Below are 26017 nucleotides of genomic sequence, written 5' to 3'. Positions count from 1 at the left end.
AGCTCTGTATCAACCTAGAGGGGTTGGATGGGGGAGATGGGAGGGAGGTTCAACAAAGAGAGGAGATATGTATACTTATGTCTGATGCATGTTAAGGTTTGACAGAAAATAACAAAATTCTGTAAAGCAATTATCCTTCAGTTAAAAAAAAAAAAAAAGTGTGTAGAAATGGAGAAATGTGGTGATAGGGGAATTCTGAGAAGAAAAACAAAGGAAGGATCAGGAGTACACACTATCTGACTCTTCTTTAGGTTTTATCAAGTGCTGTTACCACATGCCTGGAAGCATGTATTATCGACTCCATTTCCATTTGCCAGAACAGGCATGTGCTTTGCTCTGGGGCTGCTAAGTCGCTTCAGTCGTGCAACCCCATAGATGGCAGCCCACCAGGCTTCCCCATCCCTGGAATTCTCCAGGCAAGAACACTGGAGTGGGTGGCCATTTCCTTCTCCAATGCATGAAAGTGAAAAGTGAAAGTGAAGTCACTCAGTTGTGTCCGACTCTGTGTGACCCCATAGACAGCCCACCAGGCTCCTCCGTCCATGGATTTTCCAGGCAAGAGTACTGGAGTGGGGTGCCATTGCCTTCTCCGTGCTTTGCTCAGGGTCACGCAGTTAAGTTAGTGGCGAGGGAGACATCCGCTCAAGGCTCCTGACTCCACATTCGGTGCCTTCCTGCCCACCCCACCCACATCCCACCCTTGCAGACAGCAGGGTGGGGTGGCAGTGGAGAGGGGATGTCACAGCAAAGAGGGAAACAGGGAGGCTAGGGCCGAAGTCCCTTCATGCTGCATTTCAAGTGTTAGGATTCTCATCAGTGGCTGGAAGCATTATACTCAGAGAAAAAAATTCCTCACTGAAAACAGAAATTTCTGAGAGGCTCAGACCTGGCTGGTAAGGGAAGAGAAAGGAAGAAATTAAAATTAGGGTGCCCGGTAGAGAGGCAGTGGGAGCCACAGACAGTCCTTCCACTAACAGAAGACAAGAGCGCAGAGAAGAGACAGGAAGAAAGTACTTTTCCTGGGAAATTGGTAGAGCCGGAGTGATTGGGATGAGCTAAGGGCACAGTTATTTCTCCCAACTAGGAGACGAGGATGAGAAAGGCTGGTCAAACAACAGTGACTGAGTTAATGGAGCGACTGTGCAACGCAAGCTGGGAAGACAGCGGAAGAAATACAATCGTGCGTGTGTGAAATCAACTGAGGGGCGCCCGCTGGAGGACGTGTCGCCCTCCTCATCCGGCCACCAGCACCCACCTCTCTGCCATGTGATGGTGGAGGGGTCGATGTCAAGACGGGCAAATTTCCTCATTTCCTCTTCTGTCAGCGCACTCGGATCAGTCTTATTTATTCCCAGTCTCTAGTGGTTAAGAAGAACAAAATGCGATGGGTTTTAGAAGGAATAGAAAGCAAGATGTAATCAAATTGTCTCTACTTCTACTTCCTCTGTAACTAGGACAACCTTTTTAAAAACTAAGCTGAACTTCAAGTAAATTGCAGGTTAGGCCAACTCATAAATGAATGTCAGAATCCAAACACACCCTAAATGGAAGACACGGATATTTGTAATTGTTACTGTTGTTTAGTTGCTTCGTCGCGTCCTACTCTTTGCGACCCCATGGACTGCAGCATGCCAGGCTTCCCTGTCCTTCACCATCTCCTGGAGTTTGCTCAAACTCTTAAAAGGTGACGATGCAGGTGACAATATACAAAGAACAAGTGTTGCATTGCCTGTCGTGACCTCAGGTTATGTGGTCACCTCATGCTGTGCTCAGAAGGGGCATAAACGGTCTATCTAATTGATGCTTGAGTTCATTAATTCTTCTTTTCTGATATAAATCCCAATAATTTAAGTTTTATGTCTATGAGTTCAAGTCATTTCTATTTCCATTAGAAAAAAAATTAAAACTTTAAATGCATCTTTTTCTACAAAGGAAACATTTTAAGAAAGTGCTTTTTGATAGTATATAAGAGTGTCTGCCACATGCCAGCCATCCTGGTAAGTTAAGAAGAAATACTGGGAGCTTAGTCCTGACTGTGGAATTTAAACTCTAACCAGAAGGATAAGAACCTGAGTAGACTGGTTCCGGGATGAAAAACATTTTTACTGTCGCTTAAGGGACACAGTCTGAGACTGCATGTCTTTTTATTATTTATTGTGATAAGCCTTTCTTAGGGCTTTCCTGGTGGCTCAGTGCTAAGAACGTGCCTGCCAATATAGGAGATGCAGGTTTGATCCCTGGGTCAGGAAGATCCCCTGGAGAAGCAAATGAAAACTCACTCAAGTATTCTTGCCTGGGAAATCCCATTGGACAGAGCAGCCTGGTGGGCTACAGTCTATGGGTTTGCAAAGAGTCTGACACGACTTAGCGACTAGACAACAACAAAGTCTAAGAAAAGAATGTAGGAAACAGAAACTATATAAATGGTGGAGTTGCTGAGGATAGTATATTGTATATTGTGCATTCTCAACAAATTGAACTTGGTTTAGTAAGAAGCCAGGCGATAAATTTCTTAAACCCATTCCACCAATTAATGGTTGTAAATTAAAGTTATTTTTTCATTTCTGAAAAAAAGCAAGGGGAAAATCCATGATTCAAAGGATGTTAAGTAGCAAACAGCACCAGAAAATGGCAAAATGGATAAGAATTAAGAGCACATCCACAAATACAATCTTAATACCTTGCTGCAATAAAAAATGAAATAGATGAGTTTTCAAAGGCTTCCCTAGAAAGTTAAAACATGTTATGGAAAAGACTCTTGGCCATCCTCATTTGTTGGTTGACAAGAGTTCTCAGCAAAGTGGTCCTCTCATTTTATAGATGAAGAAGCTGACATCTACAAGCAAGAACTAATTTGTTCACCAGTTTTTTGGTGCAGGATCCAGGCCTCAGGCATCTAGTTCCATGCAATCTTTGCTACACTGTTCTGCCTTTTTAAGAGTTTATATATATATATATAAAATCTACTTTATATATGTGTATGTATATATATATGTATAAGGTATCTGAAAACCAAAACTCAAATCAAGTTCAAGATTTCTGGTTTCAATTTTTTGATTTGTTTCCAGGGTATTTTTTTGTTAAAGAACCATTAACTGGAAACTTACTTTCAGCCGAGCAAGTTGAATTTTTGAAAATTCTCGAACACCATTCACTGAAGGAACCAGTCGATTATACAGGGCCTAAAAACACAAAACAAAAACAAAACTCACACAAGTTTAAGGGCCAACCACGAATGTGGACAATTTACAGAATATGACACAGTTCATTACATTTATAACTAAACTGTTTGGATTAGAGACCCTATTAAAATTCTTGGCTAATGTAAACAATTTAGACTTAAGTTCTGTCATTTTAATAAATCTGAACTAGATCTGAAATAATGCACATTGTAAAGAGCTTGCATGAAAATATATTTCTTGATCTACAGCCTTTTAACTATCAAATTAAAAATTATCTCTATAGCTGCCTTTAGCTTTAAGAACTCACTAGAGAGTCAGTTTAATTGGAAGATGTCAGGACTTTTGTGAAATATGCCAAAAATTCCCACTTTTGTCCACATCCTATGTCTATGAGGAACTGGCATCTATGAGGAATTAGCATCTGGTACTGTGTCCCCTGTGTGAGCTACATCTCAGACTGTATACCCTCAGCCAAAAAGGAGGTCTGACATGTTTAACAGGGCATTGAGACCAGCTGCCTCTAACATGGGAATCTTAAAAAGAATCTCTCCAATCCCCTTAGTACAGACCAGAGATTATACCTATGGGCAAAACGAAGAGAATTTGGCTTAAAAAGTACAATAGTAGAATTCTTTCATTAACTTGGCAGTGGTCAGAGAATCAGACTGAAGTAGAGATTCTCTCCTTGAGAAGGATGGACACATATCTAATTCACAAAATTTTGAATAGGATTTCAGACAACTTGGACACTCCAAAACTTTTTCCATGAACGCCTTAATCCAGAACTCCCAGGGTAAGATGCCCAAAATGGCCAATAAGGGGGCTGTCTCACCTTATCTGTTTGAGTGTTTTCATGCAAAATCCTTGCGTCGATAGCGGCAGCCAGCAAATTATTGGCAGCAGTAATGGCGTGGATGTCCCCAGTAAGGTGAAGGTTGAACTAGAAAATGAAATGAAACATCTAACTTGCTTCAAACAACCATCTGCAATATTGAAGAGCTTTCTGACTAAACAAAATAATATGCTAATTACACACCCCTACAATGGTTAGGTATGTTTTACAAAGCCTAAATCAGAAAAACCAATGTCGGGATTTTCCACTTTTAAATCCTTCCTTTTTCAGGTTAAGAGGGAAACAATTCTGGTGGAGTTAATGATTGGTTTCCTTATTTTGGTTTTCTTTTTTTACGTACTTTTATGTACTGTTTTATAATTAGGAAAATAATATCATATCAAACGTACTTGGCAATATGGCAGGGAACAAAACACACGGTAGAAACAGAAAAATACAAAATGTGACAGCCGAAGAAAGAGAAAAAAATGTATCACCATCACAACTTCATATTTCTGTTATTTTTCTTCTAACCTTAGGCGCACACATGATTATCACATGCAGAATCAGCATATTTGTAATCTGTTAACTTCTTTAAAAGCGTATTGTAGAGATCAATATCAAAAGATATTGGAAAACAACCCACATAGTTTCAAGTGCAATGTGACATTTACGAAGAGAGATCTTTGACTTAGCCATTGAAAACTTCAATAAAGTCAGAAGACTGAAAAAATACAGGGCGTGATGGAAGAGAACAAAGCTTTTAAATGAGAAAAGAGTACCAAAATGAGAAGTTGATATCAAAGATACTTTAAAAATCCCATGTATTTGGAAATTAAATGTCCACTTTTAAATAATGGGTGTATCTAAGAAGCCATAACAAGGAAAATTAGAAAATATTTGTCATAGTAGAAAAATGAAAAGAAAATTTATCAAAATTTGTTGCATGTAGCTATAGCTGCTCAGTGCAATTAAATACGATCTGGAACCTTGAATGAGGTATGAAAATAAATAATGGAGACTAGCATTAAATTTTGTGAAATTTGAACAAAATCTGTACTTTAGTTAATAATACTGCATCACATGTTAATTCCCTGATTTTTTTTTTACAACACAGTATTTCTTTATGTTGCTGAGAGAACCTTTGTATGATTTCAATACCTTCACACCATGAAATTTTTGAACCTGCTGTTATGTCCCTGAATATGTTCCAGTGACTCCTAGTTTATAGCCTATGGAACTTGGATAAAATTTGTATCCTACTGTTGTGTGAAAATTTTATAAATCTTAATTACATTTAATTGGTTTATAGTGCTTTTCAGGTCTAGTATATCCTTCTACTTCTCTGTATATTCATTCTATTAATTTTTGACAGTTTGATATTAAAACTCCAACTAAAAACCTTAATTTATCTACTTAAAAAATAACTGTACTACATCGTAGAACTATATGTAACTTTGTTCCAAGTTTGTCATATTTTCCAAGTCTCCTGTAAATGTGCTATCATATTTTCATAATTTAAAAAAATAAAGAAGTAAGCAAAGAAAAAAATATCTTGTTTGTGTATGGCTACTGTTCACAGGGGCTGTATAGTCATGCATATATAACAAAATTTTTTATTTAGGTTGCTTCCAGATTTTCACTTTTGTAAAGAAGCAATCATTTGAAAACACATACAAGTAGCTTTTTTAAAAAGAAATTAATTTCTGAACAAGTAATACAGGTACTCTAGCAGGCACTCTGCTCAGAGCTGAGGATGAATAGACAGAGAAGACACTAGAGGTCCTTGAATCCAAGAACAAACTGCCTGCGTTTCACCTACTCAGCTGTCATAAGATAGCCCTGACTATCTTACACCTCCATTTGGCATAGGCACATGGCAATGAACACCAAGGCTATTTCATCCTCGACAGCAAAATCCTCAGCTGCTCCCCAGGCTACATTCCTTACACTGCATCCCCACCCTGGCCCCAGCTCTGAAGATGCCCAGATTGTGAATATTACTCATGCCCCTGCAGATGTGGGGCCCAGGGCTCTTCTTTTCTGCAAAACCTCGGACTATTCATTCTCATTCCCACCCCCGATATTTAAAGACCAGCCAAAATTTCCCTCCAGTTTCCATGGTGCTGACATCTCCATGGGTTAAAACAAACAAACAAACAAACAAAAAAACAACTATTCCTTCAACAAAAGGCTTTCCAAGTGGTTCAGTGGTAAAGAAACCACCTGCCCATGTAGGAGATGAAGGAGATATGAGTTTGATCCCTGGGTTGAGAAGATCCCTGGAGAAGGAAACGGCAAACCCCTTTGGTATTTTTGCCTGGGAAACCCCATGGACAGAGGAGTCTGGCGGGCTATAGTCTATGGGGTTACAAAGAGCTGGACACAACTCGGTGATTAAGTACAGACAGACAGTTTTTTGTCCTTCAGCATAAACAACAAATACTCCCTAGTGCTGGGCATGCTGCTAAGTGCTGAGGCCTGTGGGCTCCACCATGGCCAGAGGACCACAGGGAGGTAAACGTGGAGAAGGAAGAGATGTGTCGGATGGATGGAATAGAAGCTGGGTGTGTGAGCTGGGCAGGGAGGGCAGGGAAGGAAGGGAAAAACCTTCCAGACTTGGAACCAAGAGACGAGAGAGCAGGAATCCAAGGAGCTTGACAGGGTGGAGAGAGAGAGTGTGGTTTGTGGGAAGTTGAGACGGCGGGTGGCTGGGGAGACAGCAAGAGCACAGGCACACGGGGACCGGCTGTGCTGTGCTGGACAGACAGTGGTGGAGTCCCTGTTGAGACAAACACAGCAGGAAAGTAACCTGCTCAGAAACGGGTTTAGGAAGTTTTCTTAGGACCTGACCCAAGAGACTGATGCAAAGAGTGGAACTGATGGGACCTGGTCATGGTTAGACCCAGGGGACCAGCAAGAGTCACGCGGGTGGATTACGCAGGGTGGATTACGGAGGGTGGATTACGCAGGTGGAAGAAGGTGACCTTGGAGAAAAAAGAACTGGCACCACTGCTGCTTTTGGACCATTCTTCCCTGGAACCATGGTCATCCCTCCATGGGAAACTGGTTTCAGGACTCCCGCAGACACCGAAAACCAGACACTCAAAGTCCCTTATGTCCAATAGGGTAGTATTGTATACAAACATACACACATCCTCCAGTATAATCTAAATCATCACAAGACTACTTATCATAACTACCCAATACCAAGTAAACGTTATGGAAATAGCTTCCAGTGTGCATTAAATTCAAGTTTTGCTTTTTGGAATTTCTGGAAAAAATTTTTTTTTCTATTTTTAAGCTGCAACTGTTAAAAACCATGGATGTGGAACCTGGGGATATAGACGGCCGGCTGGATTTCATTTTGCAGTCTCAATCCACAGAGGTGAAGAGTCCAGCCTTCCTGAATTCAGCAGAATAACACATGGAGATATAGCTCTGCATTCTCTCACCCAGAACCCCGAGGTGGGTTTTGGGACTCAGAATTTTTTGGAATGCAGAAAGGTAGTGTGATGTACATAATCTATTTATAAAACATTCCAAGTAAGGTCCAGGTCAGCATCCATTAATCAAAAACAGTATTTCTGCAGAAAAATATATGAATATTTACAACAAGCAGCATAGACAAAATCCACAAGAAGCTCCTAACAGTAAATGTCAGGTTTTGCTCTCAAATGAGTCATGCAAACATTTCTGGTTTTCAAAGCCTTTAGGACTTTGGGTTGGAGGATAAAGTACTATGGGTCTATAAGGTTCCAGGAGGGAAAAACAGTGATAAGACACGTATCTCTTTGAAATCTTACCTCCTCCATAGGGATGACCTGGGCATATCCACCACCTGCAGCTCCTCCTAAACAACAGAGCAGGTAGCATTTGAGATGAGTTGCCAAGTACAGCTACACAGGAGCCCCAGGGAAACGGTTCCTCAAACCCAACAGGGAGGGATGTATTCCCAAGATGTAAGAAGTACAGGCACTGAGAAGCATTACTGGTATGGCAAAGGAGAACAGAAAGGGGGAATGTTCCCCCATGTCCCGCTCTGTATTGAGGACTTTGAAGGACTTTGGTCTCTTTGTTTAGAAGAGGGTAAGCATAATACGGGCTTCCCTGGTAGTTGAGCTAGTAAAGAATTCACCTGCAGTGCAGGAGACCCCGGTTCAATTCCTGGGTCAGGAAGATCCCCTGGAGAAGGGATAGGCTACCCACTCCAGTATCCATGGGATTCCCATGGTGGTGGCTCAAACAGTAAAGAATATGCCTGCAATGTAGGAGACGAGGGTTCGATTTCCGGGCTGGGAAGATCCCCTGCAGGAGGGCATGGCAACCCACTCCAGTATTCTTGACTGGAGAATCCCATGGACAGGAGCCTGGTAGGCTACAGTCCATGGGGTCACAAAGAGTCGAACACCACTGAGCGACTAAGCAGACAGCACACACAAGCATAATATGGCAAATGTTGTTACACCAAATACGGGATTATTTCATTAATTATTAGATATGGCTATGCTTTATCTAAAGTGCACATGTGGTACAGACGATCCTATTTACAAAGCAGAAACAGAAACACAGACATAGAGAACAAATGTATGGATACCAAAGGGGAAGGGAGTGGGATGAACTGGGGGATTGGCATTGACACGTATACACTATTGATACTGTGTAGAAAATAGATGTTAGTTTTCTAACTGAGAACATACTGTACAGCTCAGGGAACTCGACTCAATGCACTGTGGTGCTCTGATTGGAAAGAAGTCCAACAGGGAGGGGATATATGTAAATACATGGCTGATTCATTTTGCTGTACAGTAGAAACTGGCACAGCATTATCAAGCAACTGCACTCCAATAAGAATTTAAAAAAATTTTTTAAATAAAATGCGCATGAATTTAAGTACCAAAAAATGTTTCCTAAATAAAATCTACCTGATAAACAGATTCACATATTATAGACTCTATCAGTTTATTCTAGTTAATAGTATATACGATTTATCATAATGTTTATCCCTCAAAATAGTAAAGTTATCACATTAAAAAGACTTCTCTTTCCTAAAACAATACCTTGTGCATCCATTATTATTTTACAGTTTACCATATTTTTATATACTATTTGGTCCTCACAACAAATTGGTAAGCCTAGTACTATATGCCTTTTACAATTGTGGCTCAGAGAGGTTATGACTGGCTAAAGGTCACACAGCAGTAAGGGAGATAGCCACAAATAAAACCCCAGCTTTCTTGTCCAAGTTTAGTGTTCACTGCACTACATAAAATACGACATTCTAAGAGTACTTAAAGTTAGGAGTTATTAATACTTGTAACAGCAATGTAAATATAATACTGCTAAAAACCACAAAGTACTGAGAACAAGAATTGTGGCAGTGAATGCTGTTACAAAGTGAGCTGAAGAATGATTCATGATAAATCGATGAAAAAAGATGAGTGAACATGTAGGAGCCAGATCTCAGCACAACCACAGCCACAGAGGAACTTCACCTCATGCCCCAGTCCACAGTCAGCTTCCAGAGCTCCTGCAGCCCCACAAGGCAGCTCTGATGAGATGAGGCTTGGGGGCCGACCTAGGGGTCTCTAACTGTCTCGATGGAAAGACCTTTTACCTTGGTGGGGACGATAAAACACCGGCATGAATGGCAGCATTTTAAAACCACTCACCAAAGGAGGAACTGCTGAAATGGAGGGCTTCTGCTCAAGGCTGGGATCCTGAGCAAAAGCTGGATGGACCACTGTCTGAGTGAAGGAAGGGGATGGGTCTCCTGGGGAGCTCCACTCAGACCTCCCCCTGCAGCTCTCTTGGTGGGAGGACCAAGTCAGGAGACCTCCACCTACTGAGTGCAGGGTAGTGCGTTGGGGAGTGGGGCGTGCTTGTAGGGACGAAACTTGCTGGTTCCACATTTGCTGGTGATGAATTTTGCTTTGAAAGGTATTTATTGTTGTTGCTGTGCAGTTGCTCAGTGTCTGACTCTTTGCCACCCCATGGACTGTGGCACGCCAGGCTTCCCTGTCCTTCGCTGTCTCCCAGAGTTTTGCTCTACCTCATGTCCACTCAATCAATGATGCCATCCAACCAGCTCATCCTCTGTCCCCTCCTCCTTCTCCCCTCAATCTTTCCCAGTATCAGGGTCTTTTCCAATGTATATACTAGCTGTTAGATAAATTACCTTTAACTCCGAAAGTTGGTCCTTGAGAAGGCTGCCTGAGACAGGCAAAGGAGTTGACGTTCAGGTGCGCAGTCAATGCCTGTACAAGCCCAATTGTAACTGTACTTTTTCCTTCTCCAAGAGGGGTGGGTGTGATCCTGATTTGGGAAAAAAACAGTAACTTTAATAATGTTTTCTAGACAACCTATGCAAAATCAATCTATGGTACAGGAACCAAATCGAAGGAGACCAGTAGAGACCACGTCACGCCAAAATCCCTCCATCACTCAACTTCCGTGGACCTTTGCGGTTCACTTACATCACAAAATCCACATTTAAAAGTCAAGATACAGATACATCTGTACCAAAAGAGCCAATTAAAAGAAGTTATTTAGCAGTGCCAATAACATTATCAACTTCAGGAAATGGCATAAACGTATCCATCAAAGTGATTTAATAATTAAGCTGACGTCATTTCTTGTTGATGGATAATTTGGCATTTGTTCTTCCAGGGCCATTTACTGAGGATGTTATGTGGGCACCAAGCCTAAGTCAATGGTCCATACATGGTGAGGTGGGGCCAGACTTGTCCATTAGACGGGATTCGAATGTCCCCACTCATCTGTCTCCTTCTTGCCATCGTGTCCGTGGCTTTTCTAGCCATGTCTGAACACAAACCAGGCTGGAGGCTCATTACCCCAGGATGGCCCATTCATTTCCTGATAACTTTTACAATTAGACAAGTTGTTTGTCCTAAAGCAGAGATGTTAGCATTCCTACAGACACACTTAGCCTACTCCCCTTCCAAACAACAACCCTTCAAATATTTAGAAGGAATAAGTCCACAGCTCCTAAACACACTAAGGCGGTCACCTCTGCTCTGGGGGCTCACCGTTGAGCACACACCCTAAAAAGCCAAGCATCACACGTTCACAACATCACAGTATAAGAAACAGGACAGGCGAGTATTACATTCCCAAGAAAAGACCCATGAAATTGTTCCTTAGCCTATACTAATCAGTGCTGCTGCTGCTGCTAAGTTGCTTCAGTCGTGTCTGACTCTGTGTGACCCCATAGACGGCAGCCCACCAGGCTCCTCTGTCCCTGGGATTCTTCAGGCAAGAACACTGGAGTGGGTTGCCATTTCCTTCTCCAATGCATGAAAGTGAGAAGTGAAAGTGAAGTCGCTCAGTCGTGTCCGACTCTTAGCGAACCCATGGACCACAGCCTACCAGACTCCTCCATCCAGTGCTACAAGTTTTTAAAACACTTCTTTGGGCTTACAGTTTAGTCTTCTATGAGTTAGAGGGTATGAGCCGAATTGTCTAGGACAGTCAACCACAACAAAACTGACGGCAGAGTTTTCTGACCTACAAAATGCAGCGATGTGATCACAAAGAAGCAACGCAACTATCTCAGACTACCACGGCTATACAATCACTCTTTCAGCAAATATATCTTGAGTAGCATTAAGTCCAGGTTACTAGACCCTGGGGACACAGTGATAACCATGGTGGACTCCACTGCTGACCTCACAGAGCTTACAGTCAATGGGAGATAGTAGTAGTGCAGTGTTAGTTGCTCAGTCATGTCTGACTCTTTGCGAACCCACAAACTGTAGCCCACTAGACTCCGCTGTCTGTGGGATTCTCCAGGCAAGAGTACTGTGAGTTGCCATTCCCTTCTCCAGAGGATTTTCCCCAACCTAGGGATCAAACTTGGTTCTCCTGCATTGCAGGCAGATTCTTTACTGTCTGAGCTAGCAGGAAGCCCCATAGCCAATGGGAGATATGAAGAGCTAAACTGGCAATTACAATGAATTTGAGAAATGCTGAGACAGGGGAAATGGCAATAAGACTGTATTTTGAGAGTACATGGAAGGATGATCTAATTAGATTTGGGACATCAAGGAAGACTTCCTGGAGGAAGTGATATCTGAGACCTGACAAATGAATAAGCATTAGTCAGATAAAAGTGAGAGTCAGTTTGGGGTAATTCATATCCTAGGTCCTGTGCTTTATATTTACTGGGTTACTTTTTATCTTCATTTGATAAATGAGGACACTGAGGCACAGCAATTTTAAGCAACCTGCTCAAGGCCACACGGATTAATAAACCAGGAAATTAAATCCAGGCAAATGGTCTGATTTCACTAGGTTATCTCTATGGATGGAAGTTGTTATTGACAATGAGTCATATAAAGCATGGGAATGGGGATGACCACCCAGTGAACAAAGCACAAAAGGGATAAAGACAGAATTGTTAAGAACACTGTCTCTAGGGGAACAGTTAGAAGAAAAGAGCAAAAGGAAATTAAGAACGATAGGGAAGCCTTGACAGGAGACACAGGTGGGACAGGGGAACCAAGGAAGTGGCCACAGCCTCAGATGTGGTCCAGTGATAATCAGTCGCTCAATTTAGCGACAACATAGCTGGTGAGCCCACCGGAATGCTGCTCAGAGAAGCAGAGCTCCAGCCAAAAGCCAAAGGCGTCATGATCTTCAAGAAAATGCAGGTCACACGTAGGGTGGGTTAAGTACTCCAGTGGCCTTTATGGCCTGCAAAGGAATATGGGCTTTACTTGAATACAGGCTTGACTTAAATATGTCACATGAAGGATTATATTTTCATCCCCAAGGATAACTCACATCGCTGCTGGAGAGAGCCAAGAGCAGACACGCCCAGAGATGACCTCCCAAAAGCTTCGGCTAACCATCCAACTCTTAATTAGAAACACAGGACTGCTTCGTGTTCTGCCAACTAACACAATTCAGGAAAACCAGAAAGTAGGAAGTATTTATGGGGAGCAATCAAAAGAGGGTTACAATAAAAATTTTATTTTGCCTCATTCCTACATTTGGCATCAAGATTTGGCTTAATTGTTGTCTCACGATCTTTAGCTCAGGTTCCCAATGATTCAGTTGACTTAGGAAAGAACAAGCGCCATGTTAACCTAATTTCCTTTTCTGTAAGAACTTTATGGAGATGGAACTGTGGGTTTGCTTCATTATCTTCCTCTTCTCCTCCCAGGAGATTCACCTGCTCCCTCCCCCAGGAATCATTTTGTGCTTATTCTCTAACTTTTCTGAGGGCATTATTACTACAAGTGTGCTGAAGTGAAGGACTATTTCTACTGCATTTCTGTCACGCGTCCAAGCACAGATGAGCAAAACACATTAGGAAAAGAAATGACACCTTTCCCAAGACAAAATGTTATTCATTGTCAACTACCGGTAAACAATGAACTAAAGTACTCTGTGACAATTTGTTGTTGTTTCGTCGCTAAGTCAGGTCCAAATCTGAGATCCCATGGACCGTAGTCCACCAGGGTCCTTTGTCCATGGGATTTCCCAGGCAAAAATACTAGAGTGGGTTGCTGTTTCCTTCTCAAGGGGAATCTTCCTGACCCAGGAATCAAACTGCACCTTCTGCTTGGCAGGCAGAGTCTTTTTACCACTGAGTCACCTGGAAAGTCCTCGTGACATTTTGGACTCTTACTAAAAGAAGCTTACCGTTTACTCAAAGGTCAAAGAGATTGCTTATGCAGAAAGAAGTCATAAAATTGATCCGTTTCTTGAGATCTAGAATCCTGTTGGATAGTATTATTGCCATTAGCCATGGGTTGAACCGTGAACTCCAAAGATCTTTGCTTAAAGAGGATGAATACGTATCGCTCATCCCAGGCATGGGCAGGATTTGGAAGGTTTTTTAAAAACCTTTTTAAACCTAATGATAAAAATGGGTAACTGTGGTTCACTTGGCTGTGTTTCCCATCACAATTGACTGAGGCCAACAGTTCAAAGTCCCTGGTTGCTTCTAAACATTCTGTTCTGCTCTGCAAGCCATGCGAACAGAAGAAAAACTCACACATCTTTAAATACTTAACCAAAGCAGAAAACTGAAACTTTAGAAAAGTCAATCGAGTTATTTTTACACTGACCAAAATTGTTTGAAGCATTAAAAGATAAATAAAATCAAATCAGCTATTTAGCACTCTAGAGGAAAAAAATAGTGATGTGAAAAGTTTTCTTTAATGTGAAATTCAGCGTATTCACAGATTTGACATGCTCAGTCCACGCGATTCAGAGAAATTCTAAAAACTTCTGTATGGAAATCAGTGAAGGACGGATGGAGACCCATACACTTTCAACGCCCTGCAGCTGCACTCCGAGTCAAGTTCTCAAACAAATTCCTTTTCATTAGTGTAACTGGGAAAATATGTAAAACTCAAGAGCCCCTAAGATTCTTTTGGCATTTTTCCCTGAACAATTCCCAATACTTTTCATTTTGTCAGGCCGAGCAAATAAAGTGATGTGTAGGTGTAAATACCATGCGAAGTGTAGCTGATGAAATACAGATGATTCTGACGGAATAAAAAGTACTAAAGTTTGAAGGATAGCTTTTAAAAATGAATTAATCTGTTTTGCATTTGGGTTATTAATAGTAGAAGATTTTTTTAATCCCACGGTTTTATATTTTAATCCCACTGTTGATATATTTAAATCACATTTGTACATGAATTCAAGTGTACAATAACAAATATTTGTTATTTAGGTCTATTGAAAAATTACTTGGGTATTTGAATTTTTCTAAAGCATGAGAAAAGACCGTATTCAGGGATAAAAGCAGGATACAAAACAGTATTTATGACATAATTTCAATGTGTAAAAAAAGATAGAAGCAGAGATAAAATTCTGGAAGAGAATGTAATAATTTTGAATACTTCTGAGTAATGAGAGATTGTCTTCTCCTTTTAACTTTTCTTTACGCTAAATTTTTAGTCGATGGAACAAAGTAATTTTCAGATAAAAAAAAATACCTTTCAGGAAAAGGAAAAAAATTCTCCACTTAATGGATGGGTAATTTTTTTTCTAAAGAAGCTGCAACCATGTGTATAACGGCTTGATAATGTCACTTTTCCATTATTACCTGACCAAAATTAAAGATGATTTTATTTCAAATGAAGTTTTCATTTTAGACTACAAATAAAATTACTGTCTTGCTGTTGTAAACTGATTTCTAACATGCAGCTATTAAAAGATTAGATAACAAAGGCATTTTATACTCTTAAGAAGATACCCCTTGTTGAGTTGGTGAGGGGAGTTTATTCCTTCCTGTCTTATAGAATGTAGTGAGGTATTTATTTTCTAAAAACCATCAAACTCTGTGACAGATGCATATATACATCTCAAAGTCCTACACTCATGGCTTCTTTTTTAATGCAGGTGAAAGAATACAATTGGATTTTCGTTCCTTCATAGGTCTGTAAGGGAATTTATATCACCGTTTCAGAAAAAGAACTGTTGATCTCTTGGGGTTAAATCTCTACTTGAGAATTCGGGTTTAATTTTCACTTCCATGTACAACATAGCAGCCAGTCTTCTTCAGCTCAGTGACACACAAAAAGGCCAGCAGAGCCAGTGCAGAACAACACTCTACTGGGTGTGGGCCAACATGCAGCGACAATCCTAGACGGCCAGGCTGGTGGGCACTCTCGGCACGTGGCCGGAGGCCAGGCCTTGATGGTATGACTTCACGTTAGAATCTGATAATGATACACCAGAGGCTTTGTTTCAGAAATATCAATTCTGTGTCCCCAGTGAAGGGCAGGGTCTTGTCTAGATTTGTGCTTTTATTTCCAATACTGACAAGCTCAAAACAGAGCCACTCCATGTGGAAAATGGCTGCCTGATTCCTCCTTCATAAACTGAGACTGCATCCTCCTGAGTTTTCTTAATCCCTCCTCTCTTAAGCACGGTGAAAAAAACCAGCAAACCTGCCCACCAAGAGCACTTAAAGCCTGGGAGAAGGGATGACAAATATGTGGATAAGATGCTCAATTTGTTTTGGAAGTTCTTCATGTCTAATAGGGCTTCCCTAGTGACTCAGTTGGTAAAGAATCTGCCGGCAATGCAGCAGACCCGGGTCTGATCCCTGAGTTGGGAAGATCCCCTGGAGAAGGAAATGGCAACCCACTCCAGCATTCTTGCCTGGAGAATTCCATGAAAGAGGCTACAGTCCATGGGATCTCAAAGAGTTGAACACGACTGTGCAACTTTCACTTTTCATGTCTAAGAGTTAATGTATTCATTATAAACAAACTCTTATCAAGCACACTTCCAGAAAAGCAACGATGACTAGATATTTACTCCAAAATCTTGGACCCAGGAGTCCCCTCAAATCAGCTGGCTCCTTCCACAGATCTGCTCCAGAGGGTGCCTCCAATGGGGCCAACAGCTGCTCTCGAAGAGGTTTCCCGAAGCTCAGTTATGGGGGCATCAGGGTTGGGGTTCCTAGGTTGGAGAGGATCCCCTAGGATTGGGAATCTAGCTGTCGTGAGTCTGGAAGCCTGACAGAGGTTTAAGTCACAAAATCGAGGAGCTGCAGCAAGGTATGAATCCCTAAGACAACACAGTCATTGAATGACTCTAGCCCTCCATTCCTTCAAGAAAGCAACAACCAAAGAAGACTGAGAAGAGCACAAGGAGGTGGGAGGCTGAAGGAGGCAGAGGAAGAAAATAAAGAAATCACTCTTCCATCAAAGAGGTGATACTAAGGATGCTATCTTGCTTTATTTGTACTTTTATCTCTATTTGCAGGAATGAAAAATTGAGTTCATCTCCAGGGATTTTTTTCCTGAGAACATCATTGGGTAAAAGCACAAAGATGCATGCCCATGGTTGTTAATTTCAGCGCTGTTTATAATGGCCAAAAATGGGAAACAATTTAAGACCCCCTCATCAGAGAACTGCTTAAATAAATTATGGGACATCTCTATGATATTTACAGACCTTTTTTTCTGCCTCAACACACTCAAAGAATTAGAAACATGCTGTATTATCAGTGGCTGAGCCATAGCTGCACTTCTCAGTGCTGGGAAGATTGTAAAATGGAACCCACCCTCATGCCAGGTACTTTTACCACCATTCCCACCATTCCCACCAGTCCCATCCCCCAGCACGCTGAAGAACCTGGATGTAAGCAGTAGCATGTCATGCAGTCATGCAAAATGATAACAGAGCTCTACGCTGACTCACATGGAGACAGGTACACAACACACTGTTAATAATCTGCTTGCTCATAGAACAGTGTGTGCAGCGTGACTGCATTTATGACGGACTGCATCTGTGTCAAGATGGTCTCAAATGTGAACAGCTGTTTATACTTTCTTGTTTATAACTTTCTGTATTTTTCAAATTTTACAAGTATGCATGATTTTTATAATCAGAAAAAGAGAGCACTTACATGAATAATTAGATATGTAAAAAACAACTCACTACGAGTCAAGTCCAGTTATAACAGAAATGTCTCTTCCTTTTAATAAATAAGGCTTTGTGCCCCAAGCCTTGGCCTATATATCATTAGTAAGTCAATGCAATGACATTTCAAGACAACAAAGGAATTTATATGGTCTCCTGATGTTCCCTCGGGTCACATTAAATAAATATTTGAAATCCCTTGTTTTCTATCGTTCTTCAGCTGGTGAATGTATTATTTTTTTTTTTAAAGAGGCAAAATAAAGCCAATGCTCCTTCTCAAGAAAACCATGCATTTGCCTTTTATAAAATGAGTGACATAAATGTAACCAACCCAACATTAATTCTGAAATGCAAGAAAGAGAAATGAGTTTTTATAATGCAAAATCATAAATATTAAGGTTACTAACTGAAAAGTCTGACATCTCACACAAGTATCTGTTCATTTTTCAATTTTATTTCTAAGGAGAACCCCCAAAAGCACACTGTTCAGCTCAAAATATTTTTACTTTCAATTCTTACTTTGATTTTAATCATGAAAAGCAAAATGAAAAATTCAAGGCGGAACTAGGGTGATCAAAACACAATATGAGAAACAGAAAGCCAAGCCCTGGATTAGGAACTGTTTAACACTTTACATTCTGTGGAGGGGGCTCATTTGGTTTGCACTGAAAATAAAAACTTATCTCACATCAAATGAAGGAGTACCAAGTGAAATGGATAAAATAATGTCAAGTTGGAGAAGAGGATGGATTGGAGGGGTGTGGCGATATAAATAGGGCACAGAGTTTTACAAACGTGAATTCTTAGTGAAAGAGATTTAAAAAATAGCTCTTACCCAGCAACCAAGACGTATTTTCCATCTGCTTGATCCTTTAACCTTTCCAACAAGGACAAACGTACTTTGGCTTTGCTTTTGCCATAGATTTCAATTTCGTCTGCAAGCAATCCTATCTCCTTGGCAAGGATCTCCACAGCTTTTGGAGTCTGCGCTCTCGAAATCTCGATATCACTGGGTGGGGGGAATAGAAGAGGTAAGAGAGTCTGCTCGGCTTAGGTGGTCGCTGCTAGTGTAGAAAACATCCACCCACCACGCCAACAATTAAATCAAATGCCTTGTGGTCCTCTTTGCCAAGTAGGATTATGTGCAACTGCTAACAATTAAAGTACATGAGAAAACAGTACATTCCTTTTAGACGGAGAAACAACTTCAAAACTCATAATTCTAAACTTCTGTCCAGGTATAAGGATACACCTCTGTCATAGGAAAGGAGAAGGTATATTACAATGTGCCCAAAGGCCACCCTTAAAGATAATACCATGATTAGAGCACAGGGTCTTCTATGGGTCATCACTGAATTCTTCAACCAGGAATACGGGACTTATTGCATAATGCTTTCCTACTGGGCTAGCCACATGTGTCTCTTGGCAATTCAAATATGTGGAAATGCTCTTGTGTTTCATCTGTGTCCATACTTTTCCTATCGCTTCCCTAGTTCAAGTCCAAAACTGCATTTCAAAATATTTCATTAATTACATAACTGTCGGTAAATGGAGCTAGTGCCCTGAAGCTCAACTTCAGAGACAGGAAGTTTTAGGAACTCCGGAGTGTCGCTGGGCAAACAATGATGCACACATTGTCGCTCATCTCGACAGGAATGCTACGGAAATCAGCATGTGCTCAGCTTCTCAGAAGGCTCCTGAGCTCAGCTGCTTCTCTTATCGGGAGTTTGTCCAATCCACCTGTCTGTGACTTAGTCTGATGGTGCAGTTGTCTCCTGATTGGTCCTGGAGCCCCAATTCTGGGGCACAGCGGTCTCTCCACTGGCAGGCTCTATTTCTTTCTGTTGCTATTGCAGACAATCTACTCTCAGTCCTCATATTATCTCGTGTTCTCCTCTACGACCCGTGAAATCTGACCTCTGTGCAAGAAGTCACAATAAAGCTACTTCCAACACACACTTGAGCTGGAGAGGGGGAAGGGTGTCTTGGCCCGGATGTGGGTGGAGCTCTGTGACCGCAGCAAGGTAGGTCGCTCAGACAGTAAAGAATCTGCCCACAGTACAGGAGAACCAGGTTTGAGCCCTGAGTGGGGAAGATCTCCTGGAGAAGGATATGGCAACCCACTGCAGTATTTTTGCCTGGAGAATTCCATGGACAGAGGAGCCTGGTGGGCTACAGTCCATGGGGTCGCCAAGAGTCAGACATGACTGAGTGACTACACACGCATCTAACCTCTCCTCCAGATCCCTTTTTCCTTTCCGGTTCTCCTCCCTGCTTCACTGTCCATGGTCCCACTTCATTTTACCCTCCTGGCTATACCTTTTTTTCTGTCTCTCTCCTCCCACAACGTCCTAAATTGAATAGGCTACTCTTGGAATATCTCCCAGGTTTTCTCTTCACTAGCTGAAGAGTGACGGTGACATCATTCTGATTTTCTGAGTGATTTATAAACTACTCAGCCTGACTTTCTTTCCCCAGTGGCTCTAGAAGTCAGATTTGCTTAAGCAATTTAAGGGCTTTTCCCCTCCAAGTGGATTTATTTGGATTTGTACAAAGACTTTGGTACACAATTTGGCTGAGTTCTTCTCATTTTTTTTTCTAAGCTCTCTGAGAACAGAATTTATTCATTGACTTCTAAAAATGAAGGTGTGATAACAAAATAAGTAATCAAGAAATATTTTATGAAACAGCACGAATATAGGGATGATTATGACAAAGAACATTCCTTGGAATTTATGTATTAATGAACCAGATGACTAAGATGTTTAGTCTATTTGAGGAGTGAAAACATAGCTTGGAGGGTTTCACCAGCCTGGTGGGTATAATCGAATCATAGTGGTTGGCTGTGACCCAAGGAAACAGGTCAGTTCTGAAAAGTAACTGGTTATCAAGTGAAAAATGAGTCAGTTCCTGGTGGTGTTATTGCTTACATTCTGTGTATTCCAAGACGGCAGGCAGGATCACCTGTTTAATCGCTGGCCTTAAGGGTGCCCCCTGCAGGAAGTGGGTTGGGCCAATTCAGTAATAGAGGGGCAACCATAGGGGATTCACTATGAGGCTGGAAAATGCATCTGTCATCTCTCTGGCTGAGATAGCTTATCTAACGAACTGTTCTAAAATCACATGCTGAGACTGTCTCGCAGTTTGCATTTCCAAATTCATACAGAGGGAATATGTAGCTTTCACTTCATTAACTATCACTCAAGAAAATATCCATCTGGACTGTCCCAGAGTGTCCCGTCAGAGAGCAGATACCACCATGTTCTGAACAAAGTGGAGCTCCACTCCCACGTGGAATAGTGATTGGTCTGGTTGGTCATTTACCCCCAACAGAGAAACCTACAAGGCCCTGCAGACCAAGCTGACTGTGTGTGTTGGGCATCTCTGACACTGAAAAGCATATTCCAAAAAGTACCATATTTTGTCAAATCTAAGGTACTATTATTTTAAGAAAAAACACTACCACTGAACATGAGATACATCTTTGACAGGAAGGTGCATGCTGATTTCAGAGGTATGAAAAAAATCTACACCTTAGCATTGATAGACTATGGTAAACATGCTCCCTATTATTTAATTTTGGAGGAATTAAAGGACAGAAAAAACAGTGCAGCAATTTGATTAGAGAACGCTATCTACCATCAAAGCCGTAAGACCGTGAGTTTTGCCCCCATCCAATGGATAACTTTGGGTATCTAAGGTGAGCTGATGTCAGTATAAACAAATACCTTGGTACAGGGGACAGAGGCTGAAGTTTCAAGCAGTGAAGTCTCCATCTGCGGTGCTGCTGCTCACGGAGCCATCTCCTTCCGCTGCTGACCATGTTCTTTAATAGGGGTAGGAAGGAAAGGGTGTTAGACAAGTAAAAGCTGATGGCTTACGTATCTACACTATGAAAATACCAAGCATCATTCAGGGATACTGTGTCATGGAAAGGAACAAAAGTTGCAAAATAATCCAAGTGGGCCTCAGGAGTAATTTTACTCACATGTAATTAAATGTGTAGGTTTTTCTTAAAAAAATAAAATGTGAGATCCAAGTACTATTTTAAAAACTTTGTATTCATTAACTCAAAAATTCTCAAATAACTGGGTCAGACAAACCTGAATCCGCAGAGCAGCAGCAAGGAGACTCACATCTTCGGCGATGGGACTAATACCATGGACGCCAGAAGAAATGCATGCAGCCTTCCCTGGGGAAAGAAAAAAGACTTTCAGCATAACGTCATTTGTAGCCTACTGTTTTTTCCTTGTAAAATGCCAGGATGATGAATGACGTTCTCATTTTCAACCAAGGAAGTGAGCGTGTCATGGCACAGCTACAGGTAGTAGGTCAGCAGCTGGGTCCTGGCACAGCCTTGGGGCTCCCAATTGGGCCACAGATTTAGAGTTTGACGGGATTAAAATCTTGCCTCTACCTCTTACTGGCAATTGTGACTTTGGGCTCGTTAATTAATGTTGTTCAACCTTACAGAGTTTTGTGAGAACTGAATGTGATATGGTATGTAAAGTGCCTGGCATATTATATGTATATTTAAACAATACATCTAAAGTCAAAGCAATTCCATGTATGATTCAGTTCAGTTCAGTCACTCAGTCATGCCCGACTCTTTGAGACCCCATGAATTGCAGCACGCCAGGCCTCCCTGTCCATCACCAACTCCCGGAGTTTACTCAAACTCATATGCATCAAGTCGGTGATGCCATCCAGCCATCTCATCCTCTGTCGTCCCCTTCTCCTCCTGCCCCCAATCCCTCCCAGCATCAGAGTCTTTTCCAATGAGTCAACTCTTTGCATGAGGTGGCCAAAGTACTGGAGTTTCAGCTTCAGCATCATTCCTTCCAAAGAAATCCCAGGGCTGATCTCCTTCAGAATGGACTGGTTGGATCTCCTTGCAGTGCAAGGGACTCTCAAGAGTCTTCTCCAACACCACAGTTCAAAAGCATCAATTCTTTGGCGCTCAGCCTTCTTCACAGTCCAACTCTCACATCCATACATGACCACAGGAAAAACCATAGCCTTGACTAGATGGACCTTTGTTGGCAAAGTAATGTCTCTGCTTTTTAATATACTATCTAGGTTGGTCAAGAACGAAAAGGAAGATATAAATGCCTATAGAATAAGCCCAGGTAAAGTGCTGTGTGACAGATCAGGCTTTGTAAAATCCTTGTCCTAAAAGTGACAGAGCTGGGCTCAGAGGTAAAGAATCTATGTGCCAAGTGCAGGAGACACAGGTTCGATCCGTAGTCCCAGAAGATCCCACACGCTGTGCGTGAAGCAACTAAACCCATTTGCCACAACTGAGCCTGTGCTCCAGAGCCCTGGAACCACAACTGCTGCAGCCCATGCGCCCTAGAGCCCGCACTCTGCAACAACGGAAGCCACCACAGTGAGGCGCTCGCTCTTTGCAGCTACAGAGTAGCCCCACTTGCTGCAATTAGAGGGAAGCCTGCACAGCAACAAAGACCCAGCACAGTCCAAAGGAAATAAACAAATGAAATTATTAAAAACAAACATAAAAAAAGACAGAGCCGATTCTCCATCAAAGCTGAGAAATGAGGATTTCCTTCAATGATCCAGTGGCTAAGACTCTGTGCTCCCAATGCAGGGGGCCCAGGTTCAATCCCTGGTCAGGAAGTAGATCCCGTATGCCATAACCAAGAGTTCATGTGCCCCAACTAAAGATCCCAAGTGCTTCAACCAAATAAAATGTTTTTAAAAAAACTGAGACATTATATTTTAGGATATTAAGTTTGAGGATTACCTGGATTTCAAAATACAGAGAAGCATTTTATAAGAATTCTACTGTGGTTGGCACTTAGTTTGTGAAATGTAAACAGACAGGAAGTTTGTGAAATGTAAACAGACGTGTAAAAATGCTTTAGCCTATGCTGTTAACAGTAAGCTTTTTGAAGGAAGAGACAACCACTCTACTCTTAAATTTATCCATTTTCCTGACAGTCCTTTGCAAGAAAGAGCACATAACACGTAAGTGTTTGTGATGTTCTCTTGTCAAATGTATTAAGGGGGTAAGAAAATCATATCCCTCATGTATTGTTTAAAGAGATTAGCAACACTTCAGTTTTATACATCATATTTAGGCAAAAGCCAAGAGTCTAGAGAATGAGAAAGACCTGTTTTGTTGGAACCACTAGAGATCTGATCTAAAGGTCTTATCCAACCCCTGTGGAAAAGAAATATGCTTCCCTCATTCTTACCTCTACCTTTAAATGATGGGGAAATAAGAAAAAGTTGCATTCAATTTATAAATGGATGTTCCAGGAGTCTAATTAGGAATACCCATGTGAATGAAGATTACTTCACCTATAGAATTACACAGTGCACAATTTCACACTCTTAGCTACTGTCTAGCATACAATATGGAGAAGGAAATGGCAACCCACTCCAGTGTTCTTGCCCGGAGAATCCCAGGGATGGGGGAGCCTGGTGGACTGCCGTTTATGGGGTCGCACAGAGTCGGACACGACTGAAGCGACTTAGCAGGAGCAGCAGCATACAATAGAACGCAGCTAAAATCAAGTAAGAGCTTAAAAGACAACACAAAAGACACATATATCTCAAACTTTAGAAGACTCTTGTAGGAACCAACATTTCTCATTTTAAAGAAAGTCATCTGAATTTTAGTAATGCTTTAGTGTATTATTTGCTTTTCCTTCTACTATATTCCAGCCAATAAAATGAAGTATAATTTTTAAATGGGAAAAAATCTAAGATGGATATCTCAAGTTGACTGAGTCAGAAGCTATTTTTTTCTTTCCTATGGTATACTTCCAACCTTTTCTATCATAACCAGTGGGCTGCTTTTGTAGCAGGAATCAGTGCAATCTTAAAATGGAATGGACAGTTCTGAATCTGGAGAAACTGAAGCAATTAAGATGGTAACTCAGGGAATCTAGAATACACGGTTAATAAATTTCTTGGAGACCCAAAAAAGGAAATCATTACCTCACCACCCCCGCTGCCTATGTTGAGGCCAGGCCCCACCCGGAGGGCTGTCCACACTCGTAAGTCGAGCAGGGCTCTCAAACCAAATGGCTCTTTTCATTTCCCACTAACACTCCCCATTAACTCACAGCTCCTTCCTCCAGGGACAAGTCAGTGAATCCCTTTAAAAGATGGCCTTTCACTTACCATTTTTCTTACAGTAACCAAACTTGCTACAATGAGAAAATTTAAGGCTAAGGTGTTATAATAGTTTCCTTGGAAATCAGAAGGTCTCTTTTCAAATAGGAGCTGCTTTGAGACCACCCTGGGACTCTCAGCAACTCTAATTAGCCTGAGTCCTGGGATGTAGCCCCCTGTCTCCACTCTATAGAATCACGTTTGCTTCAAATGATGCTCTCTCTGAACTACTCTGACCCATTAAGTTTCTATTTTGACACTCTTCTCTGGGCCCCAGACTAGTATCTCCTTTATCTCATTTGGTACATCAGAAACTAAGTCTGAATATTAGGTACACAGTGGTTTTTGCTGAGGATGAATTTTGACCTTTAGCATGCAGAGCATTACAAAATCAGAGCCCATTTCTTTCATTTGAAATAATGTTTTAGAAAATAAAATTCTTGTACCTAGACAACTGAACCCTGCTATGGCCCTGTTTTCAATCTAAACATGAGACTCATGCCACAGAAGAGGGACCCAATCCAACAAGTTAGGTGTAATTGTTTTCCAAGCACTGCCTCTGGGCTATCAGCCATCATGAAAATCTCTCTGGGGATTACGTATTCAATAAAATGCCCCTATAGAATTACCTCATCATAAATCACCCCATCCCATCTATTTTTACAAGGGAGGGAAGGGGAACCCTGTATCATTAAGATGACCAGGAAAATTTCATTATAAAGCCCTGCCTTCACCCAATCATAAGTATATTAAACATTCTTTTCCTCTTAAGTTGAAATAAAAGCAACTTTCTCTTTAATAATGTTTGAGAAAGGTCTTTGCTTGCTTCAAGTGGAAAATTATATATAAAAGAGGGAAAAAGCCTTTCTTCAATTTATTCAGAGATTAAATTCTCATACTAATCAAAGTTGTTAAAACAAAAACTTCTGACTACTGAGAAATGAAATGCTATTATAAATAGTGCCGACTGGAAAACCTTCATCCGTTTAATCAGCACAGTGTTTTTTCCATCTTTGCCTCTGCCTCGTCAGCCCTGTTTTTTTAGCGGAGAACAAGTTTAAGGAAATGTCTTTCTACCTGAAACTAACTTAAAACTGTAACCATAGGATAATTCTGAATCCATTTTTAGTCGCTCATTCAACACAGTATTTACTAAGCCCTTGCAATGTGTCAGCTAATATTCTGAGCACTCAAAAATCAATAAAAGTTCTACTATTGGACCAGATAAACTAAAAATAAACTGCAATCTGTCTACAACCAGAATCTTTTTTTTTTTCCCCTAAAGAGAATTGTTACACCAAAATTTAATGTTTTTAAAATACCTTAAAAAAAATAATGGTCTTAAAAAAAAAAAGAAACACATTAAAAATAGGGCACCATTTCAACCGTAAAACATACGCCAACCTTCATGTAATTGTAGGGCTCACAGGATTCCAAAAGAACA

The 26017-nt window shown here is 41.2% G+C and overlaps 1 protein-coding gene across 2 annotated transcripts in view; it reads right to left on the bottom strand.

The window, feature by feature from the left end:
* Positions 1-26017, bottom strand: part of MTHFD1L (methylenetetrahydrofolate dehydrogenase (NADP+ dependent) 1 like) — a 181879-nt gene that overhangs the window by 122514 nt on the left and 33348 nt on the right. For both annotated transcript variants that reach the window (NM_001076018.2, XM_024996727.2), the window contains 8 exon segments: positions 1256-1358; positions 3108-3182; positions 4015-4122; positions 7821-7867; positions 10193-10329; positions 18266-18439; positions 21159-21256; positions 21534-21622. In NM_001076018.2, coding sequence (NP_001069486.1) covers positions 1256-1358; positions 3108-3182; positions 4015-4122; positions 7821-7867; positions 10193-10329; positions 18266-18439; positions 21159-21256; positions 21534-21622 — 831 coding nt within the window.

This window comes from Bos taurus, chromosome 9, assembly GCF_002263795.3.
Source record: "Bos taurus isolate L1 Dominette 01449 registration number 42190680 breed Hereford chromosome 9, ARS-UCD2.0, whole genome shotgun sequence".
NCBI classification, from domain to species: domain Eukaryota; kingdom Metazoa; phylum Chordata; class Mammalia; order Artiodactyla; family Bovidae; genus Bos; species Bos taurus.
Note: the sequence above shows the minus strand (reverse complement) of the source record. Positions and strands in the feature narration are given on the sequence as shown.